Consider the following 14485-nt stretch of genomic DNA (forward strand, 5'->3'; position numbering starts at 1 on the left):
ACTAGGCATGTGGAGGGAGAGCCTATAGTTCTACCTCCCGAGTCATCAGCGACCATTGTTTGGCCCTCCGTGGTTTTCGCTTGATGGGTGGGGGGTGCGGTTAAGGGTTGTAGTGGCCTCTGTGGTAAAGTCCCTGACTGGTGATCGCCAGACTGGGGTTTAAGTCTTGCTCAGACTCTTTTGTTCCTTCGGTCGCTGCAGCCTCTCCATCTTTGTGAGCTAAGGTTTGGGGGAGCCTATAGCTCTATCTGATGAGTCATCAGTAGTCATTGCCTGGAATTCCTTGGTCCTAATTCAAGTGGAGATGGGGCTTAGGCCACTGATCCTATGTATATATGGTCAGTCTCTAGGGCAAATATGAGCAGCCTTTAAACCTTGGGCTGCTGATCATATGTACATACATACATATACCAAGGCACTTCCCCCAATATTGGGGGGTAGCCGACATCAAACAAATGAAACAATAAAGGGGACGTATCCTCTCCATGTTCCTCCCAGCCTGACAAGGGACTCAACCGAGTTCGGCTGGTACTGCTAGGGTGGCACTACCAGCCGAACTCAGTCGAGTCCCTTGATCATATGTATATATCGTAAGTCTCTAGAGCATCGGTTCTGTAGGGCTTTCCAGGCTCCAGTTCAGGGTTCAATTTCCCAAATTTATTATTAATTCATTCCAGTCTTTGGTGCACACTTGAACTAGATAGTAAATTTTGCTATTAGAAACGAAACAATACAGGAATCTCCTCAAAAAGACAGTACAAAGGTAAATGTGGATAGAACTTAGGCTTAGATGTCCAGTAAACAGCGTAGATACACAATAGATTTAAAGCAGAGAATTTAGAATTATTCGGATATACTTCAAGCCAGGAGTGAGATTGTGAGGGTAATGAAGCTAAAGTTGGAAGTAAGATAAAAGAAAAAGCTTGGATTAATTGGTAGTGCATGACAAAAGAAAGCCAAATAAATTTAAAGTCAAGATTTATTGTACTCTTATTAGACCATCGATGAGGTATTGGTTAATATGGACAATAGAAATACAGGTAAATTGGGGATTTTGCTGTGGATTTTACAGATCTCGAAGCATAGAGGCTGGTAAATGAAAATAGAAGTACTTGGGTGATAAAGGGAACTGTTATAAGTGACCTAAGATCGGGGTGGTGTGAGAAGATTGGATTAAAAGGCTTGGTTGAAGCCTCTAGATGTAGGAAGTCATGAGGGGGGCTAAGAATTTAGATGGCATGATAAAGTAATGAAGGATTTATTGAGAGAAGCAGCTTTCGATAGAAGGCAACCGACCCCTTAGTTTAGTAATAGGGTTGGGTACTAACAGGTTAAGAAAGTAAGTGTGAAAAGGAAAATAATCTAATATTTGACATATGTTTTGTGTGTATCTAATTATTAATGTTTATTCAAGTTCCGAGATATTTTATCAATGAGTTCTGGCTGTACATCATAGCTAAAGGAAGTCTGCTCTCTGTGTTCCGTGTTCCCACCTATTGTAAACACGTTAATAAGCATGTAGCCATTCTGCATTACAATTTTGTTTCGGGTAAGACACCATCTATTGCAACTCAACACTAGGCGCAATGTAATTCATATGTGAAGGAATTTTTACCGTATAAAACTTTTATTATTCACAATCATATACTCTTAATTTGGAAAGCGCCATATAAAATTGTTATTAGCGCCTGTAGTTATTCTTCTAAATCTCGTGGTTCTCCAACTGTAGTTTGGAATGCTGACGAAGATGGCGACGGGGAAGTACAGACACTGTACTTCAGTTTGCTGTAATTAAAGGTTAGTCTGTTTATCAAATTATGTATTTATTTTTAGCCATGATTTTTTATATGTCAGTCTACGTAAGCATAGTTTTTTAGACTGAAAAATAATATTTTTATGAGAATCACTATTATATTTGATATTTATTTTTATGTTTTTCTAACATAATCTGTTTAAAATTTTAAAAAAAAGGAAGTTTCAATTTGTAGGTTTTAAGAAAATGTATAGCTATAAGAATAACGAAATCCGTCGAATAAATCAATTAATTCCTTCCTATTTTTCCATCATATCTAATCATGATTTTTTTACTGAAATTATTTCTCTCTCTCTCTCTCTCTCTCTCTCTCTCTCTCTCTCTCTCTCTCTCTCTCTCTCTCTCTCTCTCTCTCTCTCTCTCTCTCTCTCTCTCTCTCGTATATGTATATATATATATATATATATATATATATATATATATATATATATATATATATATATATATATATATATGTATATATATACATATATATTTATATATATACATATATATATATATATATATATATATATATATATATATATATATATATACACATATATATATATATATATATATATATATATATATATATATATATATATATATATATATATATATATATACAGACAAATTGCCCAAGTAATTCTTCTTCACCCAAGGGGTTAATTACTGCACTGTAATTGTTCAGTGGCTATTTTCCTCTTGGTAAGGGTAGAAGAGACTCTTTAGCTATGGTAAGAAGCTCTTCTAGGAGAAGGACACTCCAAAATCAAACCATTGTTCTTTAGTCTTGGGTAGTGCCACAGCCTCTGTACCATAGTCTTCCACTGCCTTGGGTTAGAGTTCTCTTGCTTGAGGGTACACTTGGGCACTCTATTCTATCTAATTTCTCTTTCTCTTGTTTTGTTAAAGTTTTAATAGTTTATATAGGAAATACTTATTTTAATGTTGTTACTGTTCTTAAAATGTTTTGTTTTTCCTTGTTTCCTCTCCGGTTGGGGCCCCTGGGCTTATAGCATTCTGCTTTTCCAACTACGGTTGTGGTTTAACAAGTAATAATAATAAAAAATAAACTTCCGTGTGGTAGTTTGGTAAGAGGGAGGGGTGCGGGTGGGAGTAGTTGTATCTATGTGCGTGTGTGTGCATATCTATCTAAATGTATAGCCGTCATTTTTGACCGGTCGCATAAACCGTGGTATATATATATATATATATATATATATATATATATATATATATATATATATATATATATATATATATATATATATATATATATATATATATATTCATTTAACGTATGGACGTACATTGGTTAAATATGATAAGTAATCGGGTCTTGCCATTTCCCTCTTGTAGTTATTGATTGGTGAATGAAATTAATAATTCATGCATAGTTAGTATATGCAGAATAAGAGGTAGTATTTATAGCGATTAAATACATACCAGTATTGTTTTTTTAGGGGAGGCGATGTTTTTTTTTTTTTTTTTTTTTGTAATCAATGATTTTCGTTTTGTGTGGGATATTTAAGAAAAAACATTTTAAAAAAATCTTTTGAAAAAAAAAAACGATTATTTACTACATGTAGTTTTTTAAATATTTATCCTGTCATTTAACTTTTTTTTTGTAAACAGCTATAGAAAATTGAATTTCACAAGAATAGAAATAATAAATTCCTCAAAAATATTTGCATCATCAGTCTTCTTGTTTCCAAGAATTCCCTTACTGTCAACAGAAAATGTTTTAGTACCCGAAGACAAAAGATAGTAGTTTTAAATTTCTCAATTGTATTATATTTATATTAATTAATACATATAATGATATCTGTTATGTAATAAAAAAAATTATACGAGTATTTATTAATCGTTATATTACATATATAAGCAAAACGTAACAAAGAAATATCTCGTGATAAATTCCAATATAGAAAAGCTATTCCTCGAATTCATCCAATTCAGAAAACGTGTTTTCATCACAACAATCAATAGAAAACGGGAATGATCCAGCTTATGGTTGTCATTTGATTCGTAAGGTCATGGTTCTTTCCCTGGACTTATTAAAAGTAAAGTCATTAGCCTGCAATTAATCAAACCCCGGCCATCTGCAGGTCGGGAAGTCAGCCAGCCTGCCCAAACACCCTCAAAGGAGAAATATTAAGAGCTAGGTTGCGCGAGCTATCTGGTAGACCAGGTATTGATTAAACATAGCTGGCAGGCGCGGTAGCAGTTCTTTACCAACGGCTGTGGCGATTCATTCATGATATACCGATTCCTGACCGATCTCAGAAAGATATTGCAAAATGTTACACTAACAGCCACTGCAAACAAAGCCTCATGACGAAGCTGTGGCTGGAGGATGGCCCACACAGCCAAATATAAGGTAAGTCTCCGCTGGACGGCTGTGTAGCCTCCAACGGTCTGACCTACATGTTTCGCCTCGAAATAGTTCATTTTACCGACCTATTCGTCGAAGGATAAAGCGTTTTCGAAGGCGGAAATGAAATGAGTGATTATGCGAGTTTATTAAAACCATCTGGTTGTGAAAAGTGTGGTTTTAAAGGGAATGAAAGTGCGTAACTTCATGAATTATCGGTAATCAACAATTGAAGGTTGACTTACCAACCCCTTGTTATTGGATCCAGAGGAACTGGTTTTAAAGAGATATTTATGGAACCCTCGTTTAACTAATAAGAACAAAGAGTCGATATAATGATACTTCAAAGGCCTCCTGGACTCTGTAAAATATTTTTAAGAAATGCTTTCGATGGAAAACAATGGAATAGGAATATGCCTATCAGAAATATGCAGTTTTCAGCCGTTTGTTTACATTCTAACATCGAGGGATAATTAAATAAACATCGAGAATTAAAGTGAAAGAAATATTCTATTTATTCGACGATTACAAGAAATAATGACTAATAATTTCGGGAGCAAACACACTCAATAAACATGAATCACACGATGCCAAACACTTCCATCTTTGTTTACAAAATGGATACCAGAGATATTTTCCTTCGAGGCGTCTGGACTAAGCTTTAAAGCTGCGAAGGAAAAGAACAGAGGTTTAAAAGCGTAATAAGCTTTTTAGCTTAATATTCAGCAAAAGTAATTCATTGCACAGATGTTTAATTGAAACAAAGAGAGGTGGAAATATCGGGCTTCTGTATCACTAGCTCAGCTGACCAGCAAAGAAATTCTTGATTGGAATTTGTTGTGAGTATTCTTAGTAATTCATTCATCAATAAGAAATTATTTTCCGTCGAGAAGGATTATATATTAGTGGTTCGTTGATAAATGATAAATATATCCATTTTGGTGGTTATTTTCTGCCATACATAATCAAGAAAAGTAGAATTTCAATTATTATTATTTTATGAGGTTGAAGAAAATGAAGATAGTCTCTCAGTGTTGTAATATATGAAAATCCCTAAATTCCTAGTGCAGATATTTTCTGGTTTTAATTAGTATTTTTTTTTTATTAAATTAAAGATATTTCCAGTAGACATGTCACTCCCTACCCACAAACAAAGAAATGTTTTTTTTTTTTTATGATTTTCCTTCAAATTGTCCTGATCGAAAACAGTTTTCGTCATTTGGGTTAATAATTTGGGAAGAGTTGAGTCATACACGAAAGGATTTCAAAGAAAAATTTTTCATGTGAATTTAGAAAATATTATTCATGATGTACGTCCTACGTTAAACAGTATCACAAGATTAATAAAATAATAAATTAAAATAACAATGTAGTTAAAAGGACTTTATTATTATTATTATAAATTCCCATTCTTATAACCAACAAATCTTTCGTGCGACAGTGATAGTTTGATATTGAAAAATAAATAAAGACAAAAATAAGTAAAATGAAAAAAAAAAAAGCATTCAATCTTTTATTTTGAGCCTTGCCCCTTGTATACACACTGCATTATGCAGTCGAATATATACATATGTCTAGGTGTTAATAATTCATTACTAGCAAGTATTACATTAATGTTGCTACCCTTGTATCACTATCCACCATGGCTGCCAACAGGTAAACAAATGCCTAGCTAAGTGTGGTTGGTACCCCTGTCGATCATAGGATTATGCATGCTCGTTTATAAGTATAGTAGAATTCCTATGAGATTAAAGCTTTTAAAGTGTGCAAGAGTTAAGAAATCCAATGCTATGCTATTGGATTCTATCAATCAATTGATTAATTCCATCTGATATGGATCCTTTCTTATGTAGTCTTATTTGATTTTAAGATATGAGAACATTAATAAACCTAACCTTATATGCTAACATAATTTGAGTCTGTCATCTCATTTAAGTAAAGAGAACTATCAAAATGTAAACATGTGATTCACCAAGGTTATGGCATGACTGAACATACCCCCATTCAGCCACCCGTTGAGATGCTACCTCTAGAGAGTTATTGGGTCCTTTGACTGTCCAGACAGTGCTACGTTGGATCCCTCCTTTTTTGGGTACGGCTCATTTTTCCGTCTCCCATATATATATATATATATATATATATATATATATATATATATATATATATATATACACCGAATAGTCTGGTCTATTCTTTCCACATTCTCCTCTGTCCTCATACACCCGATAACACTAAGATTAGCAAACAATTCTTCTTCGCTCAAGGAGTTAACTACTGCACTGTAATTGTTCAGTGGCTATTTTCCACTTGGTCAGGGTGGAAGAGACTCCTTAGCTCTTCTTGGATGACACTCCAAAATCAAACCATTGTTCACTAGTCTTGGATAGTGCCATAGCCTGTGTACCACGGTCTTCCACTGTCTTGCGGTAGAGTTCTCTTGCTTGGGGGTACAATCAGGCATACTATTCTCTCTTCATTGTTCATATGTGACTAATCTGTTTTGACGTTGTTGCTGATCGTAAGATATTTTCTTAGTTATTATTTTTTATAGTCTATATAGTTTATTTATTTCATTGTTTCCTTTCCTCACTGGGATATTTTCCCTCTTGGGGCCCTTGGGCTTATATCATCCTGCTTTTCTTACTGGGGCTGTAACTTAGCTAGTAATAATAATAATAATAATAATAATAATAATAATAATAATAATGAAGTTTCGAAATAACCGATACAGTCTAGGAATATATAGGCTTACCAAAGGACCTTAGACCTACCTAGACCATCATGGCGGCCACCGAAAGTACACCGAATCAAAATGTAAACAAGAAAGATTTTAGCCTCTTCTTTGGTAATCTCAAATAGAATCATATTTTTGTATCTTGCTTGGTTAGGAAAATGGTAGGATCGTTTTCCAGGATATTTACCCATCCTGAAAATACTACAGTTCATTCTTAGTTTTAGCAGCAGGCAAAAACATCTGTAGGCCTACTAAACAACTTCTCTTTCAATTGAATTATTATTTTAGTTATACAGCCATCGGCTACGTGATACGTGTTCTGTGATGTGTTCTATTTTGATTATTATTATTATTATTATTATTATTATTGTAAGATCTTTATTTGTATTTCATTGCATGGAAAGGTTGATATCAACACTTATATTTCATTACCGTGGGCGAATTCTAACAAGGGCTGTCATGTGTGTTGGTTATTATTATTATTATTATTATTATTATTATTATTATTATTATTATTATTATTATTATTAGCTAAGCTACAACCCTAGTTGGAAAAGCAGATTGCTCTAAGCTCAAGGACTCCAACAGGGAAAAATAACCCAGTGAGGAAAGGAAATAAAGAAATGAATAAACTACAAGAGAATTAATGAACAATTGATATATATTTTAAGAACAGTTACAAGATTGAAATTGATCTTTCATATATAAACTATAAAGAAAGACTTATGTCAGCCTGTTCAGTATAGCAACATTTGCTGCAAGTTTGAACTTTTGAAATTCCACCGATTCAACTGCTTGATTAGGAAGATCATTCCAGAACTTGGTCATAGATGGAATTAAACTTCTATAGTACTTATTGATTCTTATTAAAACTTCTAGAATACTATAACGTATTGATTCTTATTATGCAGAAGGCTTGACTATTAGAATTAACTGCATACCTATAGTATTACGTGTACGATTGTACTGACTCTAGGAAGATTTGAATGGAAAGGATGGTCAGGGTTATTATAAATCTTATACAACGTACATAATAAACTAATTGAACGACGATCCCAGAGATTAATATGTTCTTATGTTGAACAGGCTGAAATAGGTATTTTTATAGTATATATATATATATATATATATATATATATATATATATGTATATATATATATATATATATATATATATATATATATATATATATATATATATATATATATATATATATATATGAAATATAGCATCTGCTTTTCCAACTCAACAACAACAAAAACAACAACAATGATAATAATAATGATAATAACAATAACAATAATAATAATTAATTATAATAACAATAATAATAATTAATAATAATAATAATATTAATGATAATCAGGTATAAGAAAATTAATAGACCGATAGTTTTTGTCCAACAAATTAAAATGAGATTCAGCGGTCGAAGACCAGACAGGTGAACAGTACTCGAAAAAAAAGTATAATGAAAGAATTAAAACACTTCTACAGAACAAATTGATAACCGAAAATGTTGTATATTTATTATTTTTTAGCTTCTGATAAGGAACAAAGCAGTGACAAGTCATTTTGGGTTTTAATTCTGAAGCGCATATGGTTGAAGATCCTTTTATTAATAGATAGATATCCTGGATTTAATAAAAGTTATCCTGGATTTAATAAATATCTTGGATTTAATAAATGTTATCCTGGATTTAATTATTATTATCTTGGATTTAATAAATATTATCCTGGATTTAATAAATATTATCCAGGATTTAATAGATATTATCTTGGATTTAATAAATAGCATTCTGGATTTAATAAATAGCATTCTGGATTTAATAAATATTATCCAGGATTTAATAGATATTATCTTGGATTTAATAAATATCATTCTGGATTTAATAAATATTATCTTGGATTTAATAAATATTATCTTGGATTTAATAGATATTATCTTGGATTTAATAAATATCCTGGATGTGATAGATATTATCCTGGATTTGATAGATATTAGCTTGGTTTTAATAAATATTCTGGATTTAATAAATATTATCTTGGATTTGATAGATATTATCTTGGATTTAATAAATATTCTGGATTTATTAAATATCTTGGATTTAATAAATATTATCCTGGATTTAATCAATATTATCCTGGATTTAATAGATATTATCCTGCATTTAATAAATGTTATCCTGGATTTAATAAATATCTTGGATTTAATAAATATTATCTTGGATTTTATATATATCTTGGATTTAATAAATGTTATCCTGCATTTAATAAATATCATCTTGGATTTAATAAATATTATCCTGGATTTAATAAATATCTTGGATTTAATAAATGTTATCCTGGATTTAATAAATATTATCCTGGATTTAATGAATATCTTGGATTTAATAAATTTTATCCTGGATTTAATAAATTTTATCCTGGATTTAATAAATGTCTGGGATTTAATAAATATCCTGAATTTAATAGATAGCCTGGATTTAATAAATAGTATCCTGTATATCATAGACATTATCTTGGATTTAATAAATATCTAGGGTTTAATAAATATCCTGGATTTAATAAATATCCTGTGTTTAAGGAATATTATCCTGGATTTAATAAATGTCCCGGATTTAATGAATATCCTGGATTTAATAAATACTATCCTGTATTTATTATCACACTAAACTCCTATTTTCTCAAGGGTTATAAGACTCCTACCAACCCATCCACTTATATAAGATAGAATCCAGATGGGTTAAAAGAATCCACGTCAGCATTTTTTTTTTTCAATTCTTCCAGAAAAGCAGAAATTATACAATAAGATTACGTAATAGGGTACTATCTCCCTATTTAATACAACTGTTATAGCTAGCAGCCATTCTTCTAGTACTTTCTGATGTTTCTGAGATGATAAATTAGTAGGATCATTCTGTTGGTTTTGAGTTTAAGCAGCATCCAGAGTCTCAATAGGGAGCTAGAATTAAATTCGTTAGCCAGTGCCTGGTCTTCCTTGATCCTATTTAGGGATGGAAGGGTCTTTAGTACTGTATCTCTGTATGTCCTGTCTATGTGTGTCAACGCAATGAACTGTCTCTTGCCTTTGTATTTTTAAGCAGTCTTTGATTCTATTAACCTGTCAATCATATGGCTGTATTTCAAACCTTATGTATTTAGTTTAAGAATAATTTTTTTGTGGAAATGAAGCGTGGATATTGAATTATAATGATGCTATATAATGGTTGAAATTGTTAATTTTGTGTGTATAGAAGATACGGAGTTGAAAATTTTAGCAATATGCGAAAAGTTGAGACTGAGAAGTGATAAAGAAGATGGCTCTAAGTATTTCGAGATGGTTTGGTTATATGGAGAGAATGGAATATTGAATGTTGATGAAAAGATAATGGGAGACGAAGTACGTAGAGGGTAGCAGAGACTAGCGCATTTTACGAAAGGATAATTCACCACGCTTTTCCTTAGGCTACAGTGTATGTTTGAAAGTATTAATGATGTGGAAATTTTCTACTCTTAAAGTATGGAAGTGGCATTGTCTTTTATATTGTTTATCCCTTGAAAACCCTTCTAGTCAGGGGAAATTTCTTTATATATATATATATATATATATATATATATATATATATATATGTGTGTGTGTGTGTGTGTGTTTATATATATATATATATATATATATATATATATACACATATATATATGTGTGTGTATATGTATATTTATATATATATATGTGTATGTATGTGTGTTGAAGTGTTTAATGTATAAGAAGTAGAAATGTATAACTATTACGCTCAATTTTATATATATATATATATATATATATATATATATATATATATATATATATATATATATATACTGTATATATATCCTAACAATAGCAGGCCTTAGACAATGGAGATATACTACCTTGGCTATAAGATCCTTTTAAGGACTGGCCAGACAGTTTAGTGTTAGATCCTTACACGTGTTACTCATGTCCTTCTTTCCTAGACAACTGAAAAACTAACAATACAACAACTAAACTCTTTTAGGTTTGTAGATATTGTACAAGTTAAGTATTATTGTGGGCACTTAAAAGAGAGGGCTCATAACTCAAGCCAATGTTCTCCAGTCTTGGATAGGGACATAGTTTCTTTAAGTGACCCATGTACTTGAGTTAATGCGTAGTCAAGGACGCTCTACTGTCAATTTGCTCTTTCTTATCTAAGCGGCGCCTTTGGCAGACTTGATAGAAAGTCTAAGGATGCATGGAGGTTCATCTATAAGTTGGCTTTCTTATATTCATATTTTATCATTCTCTTCTTTAGTGTACCCTTGCTTCACTCTTACTCCTTCCACGCCCCAATGCTTTCTCTATATGGGGACTATTATGGCTTGATTCGTCCTGTTTTTTTTTTAAGTAGGATTGTAACTTGATTTAATGTTTATAATGGTAATTTGAATAAAAAAAAAATGCCCATATCAGAAAGAGGTCCCAGATAAACTAACACAACAATCAATGCTGTATTCACCACTTAGTTTCTGATTCGTGGATTACAATGTGAAGAAAAACTTATAAATATATATATCTATATATATATATATATATATATATATATATATATATATATATATATATATATATATATATATATATTTCCATCCCCTTTAAGAAGAGTAACTGGAGGATGAGTGGTAGCCATGGACCAATCCAAAAGCCTACTAAACGGAAGCCAAGTGATGTACCACCCAACCATAGGTCCATATAGCTGCACTCACTTTTTAGCATTCTTCTATATCTCCTTGCTTCCATCTTTCTATCCAACTTTGTAAATATTCCTTCATGGGTGCTGAATGGCCTCCCCAGATACCAACACCAGATTTTCTGGCATTCATTGTGCTCAACTTTCTACCATTTCTTCATATCCATAAATCTATTAATATTAATTTTATATTTACGACATAAACATTTCTTATTAATTTTTTTTTCACACATTTCCTTCATTTGTATTCAACTTTCTTATAACAATTTACATACGGGATACTTGGACCAATAATTTTCACACTCATATCCTTGTTTCCCATTTTGCACTTCCTCGGATTTCCTTTGTGATTCACTTATTTGGTGATTCCTTTAGTGATTCACCTATTTTGTGATTCATCTCGTGAATCACTTATTTTCCGATTCATCGTGATTCTCATATTTTGTGATTCATTATGATTCACCCATTTTGTGATTCATCTCGTGATTCACCTATTTTGTGATTCCTCTCGTGATTCGCCAATTTTGTGATTCAACTTGTGATTCCTCTCGTGATTCACCTATTTTGTGATTCATCTTGTGATTCACCTATTTTGGGATGCATCTCGTGATTCACCTATTTTGTGATTTATCTCGTGATTCATCTCGTGATTCACCTAGTTTGTGACTCATCTCGTGATTCACCTATTCTGTGATTCATCTTGTGATTCACCTGTTTTGTGATTCATCTTGTGATTCACCTAATTTGTGAAGCATCTCTTGATTCACCTATTTTGTGATTCATCTCGTGATTCACCTATTTTTGTGATTCATCTCGTGATTCACCTATTTGGTGATTCCTTTAGTGATTTACCTATTTTGTGATTCATCTCGTGATTCACCTATTTTGTGATTTATCTCGTGATTCACCTATTCTATGATTCCTCTATTGTGTGATTCATCTCATGATTTACATATTCTGTGAGCCATCTCGTGATTCACTTATTTTGTGATTCATCTCATGATTCATGTCGTAATTCTCCTATTCTTTGATTCATCTCGTGATTCACCTATTTTGTGATTCATCTCGTGATTCACCCATTTTGTGATTCATCTCGTGATTCACCTATTTTGCGATTCCTCTCGTGATTCACCTATTTTGTGATTCCTCTCGTGATTCACCTATTTTGTGATTTATCTCGTGATTCACCTATTCTATGATTCATCTATTTTGTGATTCATCTCATGATTTACATATTCTGTGAGTCATCTCATGATTCATATATTTTGTGATTCATCTCATGATTCATGTCGTAATTCTCCTATTCTGTGATTCATCTCGTGATTCACCTATTTTGTGATTCATCTCGTGATTCACCTATTTTTTTATTCATCTCGATTCACCTATTTTTTGATTCATCTCGTGATTCACCTAATTTGTGATTCATCTCGTGATTCACCTATTTTGTGATTCATCTTGTGATTCACCTATTTTGTGATTCACCTATGTTGTGATTCAACTCGTGATTCACCTATTTTGTAATTCCTCTCGTGATTCACTTATTTTGTGATTCATCGTGATTCACCTGTTTTGTGATTCCTCATGTGATTCACCTGTTTTGTGATTCCTCTCGTGATTCGCCTATTTTGTGATTCCTCTCGTGATTCACCTATTTTGTAATTCATCGCGTGATTCACCTATTTTGTGATTCATCTCGTGATTCACCTATTTTCTGATTCATCATGTGATTCACCTATTTTTTTATTCATCTCGTGATTCACCTATTTTGTGATTCATCTCGGTATTAACATATTTTATGATTCATCTCATGATTCATCTTGTGATTCACCTATTTTGTGATTCATCTCGGGATCCACCTATTTTGTGATTCATCTCCTGATTCACCTATTTGGTGAGTCATCTCGTGATTCACCTATTTGGCGAGTCATCTCGTAATTCACCTATTTGGTGAATCATCTCGTGATTCACCTATTTTGTGATTCATCTCCTGATTCACCTATTTTGTGATTCATCTTGTGATTCACCCATTTTGTGATTCATCTCGTGATCCACCTATTTTGTGATTCATCTCGTGATTCGCCTATTTTGTGATTCATCTTGTGATTCACATATTTTTTGATTCATCGCGTGATTCACTTATTTTGTGATGCATCCGATGATTCACATATTTTGTGATTTACCTATTTTGTGATTCATCATGATTCACCTACTGTGTGATTCATCTCGTGATTCACCTACTTGGCAATTCATCTCGTGATTCACCTACTTGGCGATTCATCTCGTGATTCACCTACTTGGCGATTCCTCTCGTGATTCACCTATTTTGTGATTCATCTCTTCTTCCTTCACTATTGCATCCCGTTACATGTATCGTAAATACTCTTCCTCTTGTTTTGTTAAAGTTTTTATAGTTTATATAGGAAATATTTATTTTAATGTTGTTACTATTCTTAAAATATTTTATTTTTCCTTGTTTCCTTTCCTCACTTGGCTATTTTTCCTGTTGGGGCTCCTGGGCTTATAGCATCCTGCTTTTCCAATTAGGGTTGTAGCTTAGCATTTAATAATAATAATATGAATATGAATATGAATATACTACTTCTATTCTTCAGGCAGAGTCACCTTTCCATTGCTCCGTCATACTTATTTTGTTCTTATGACTGATTCTACTGACTCTCCAATCATAACAATAGTTTCTCCTTTTATTATTACATCGATACTAGTATACGCGACCCGTCATAGATGACCGTCAAATATTTAGATAGATATGCACACACAAACACAGATTCAACCCATTCCACCCCCTCTCCCTTTCCTAACGACAACTATATTG

At 32.2% G+C, this 14485-nt stretch overlaps 1 protein-coding gene across 3 annotated transcripts in view; it reads left to right on the forward strand.

Moving 5' to 3' along the window:
• Positions 1-1442: 1442 nt before the first annotated feature.
• Positions 1443-14485, forward strand: part of Bili (FERM domain-containing protein 8 Bili) — a 36105-nt gene continuing 23062 nt past the window's right edge. The window contains exon 1 of one of the 3 annotated variants that reach the window (XM_068372897.1): positions 1443-1797. Coding sequence is in view for 1 of the 3 variants with exons in the window: in XM_068372896.1 (XP_068228997.1) it covers positions 4155-4178 (24 nt within the window). In the remaining 2 variants the exon portion in view is untranslated. Of the gene's footprint in view, positions 1798-3832; positions 4179-4991; positions 5012-14485 lie in introns of those variants that run through there. The other 2 variants (XM_068372896.1, XM_068372898.1) reach the window with 2 other exon arrangements.

This window comes from Palaemon carinicauda, chromosome 4, assembly GCF_036898095.1.
Source record: "Palaemon carinicauda isolate YSFRI2023 chromosome 4, ASM3689809v2, whole genome shotgun sequence".
NCBI classification, from domain to species: domain Eukaryota; kingdom Metazoa; phylum Arthropoda; class Malacostraca; order Decapoda; family Palaemonidae; genus Palaemon; species Palaemon carinicauda.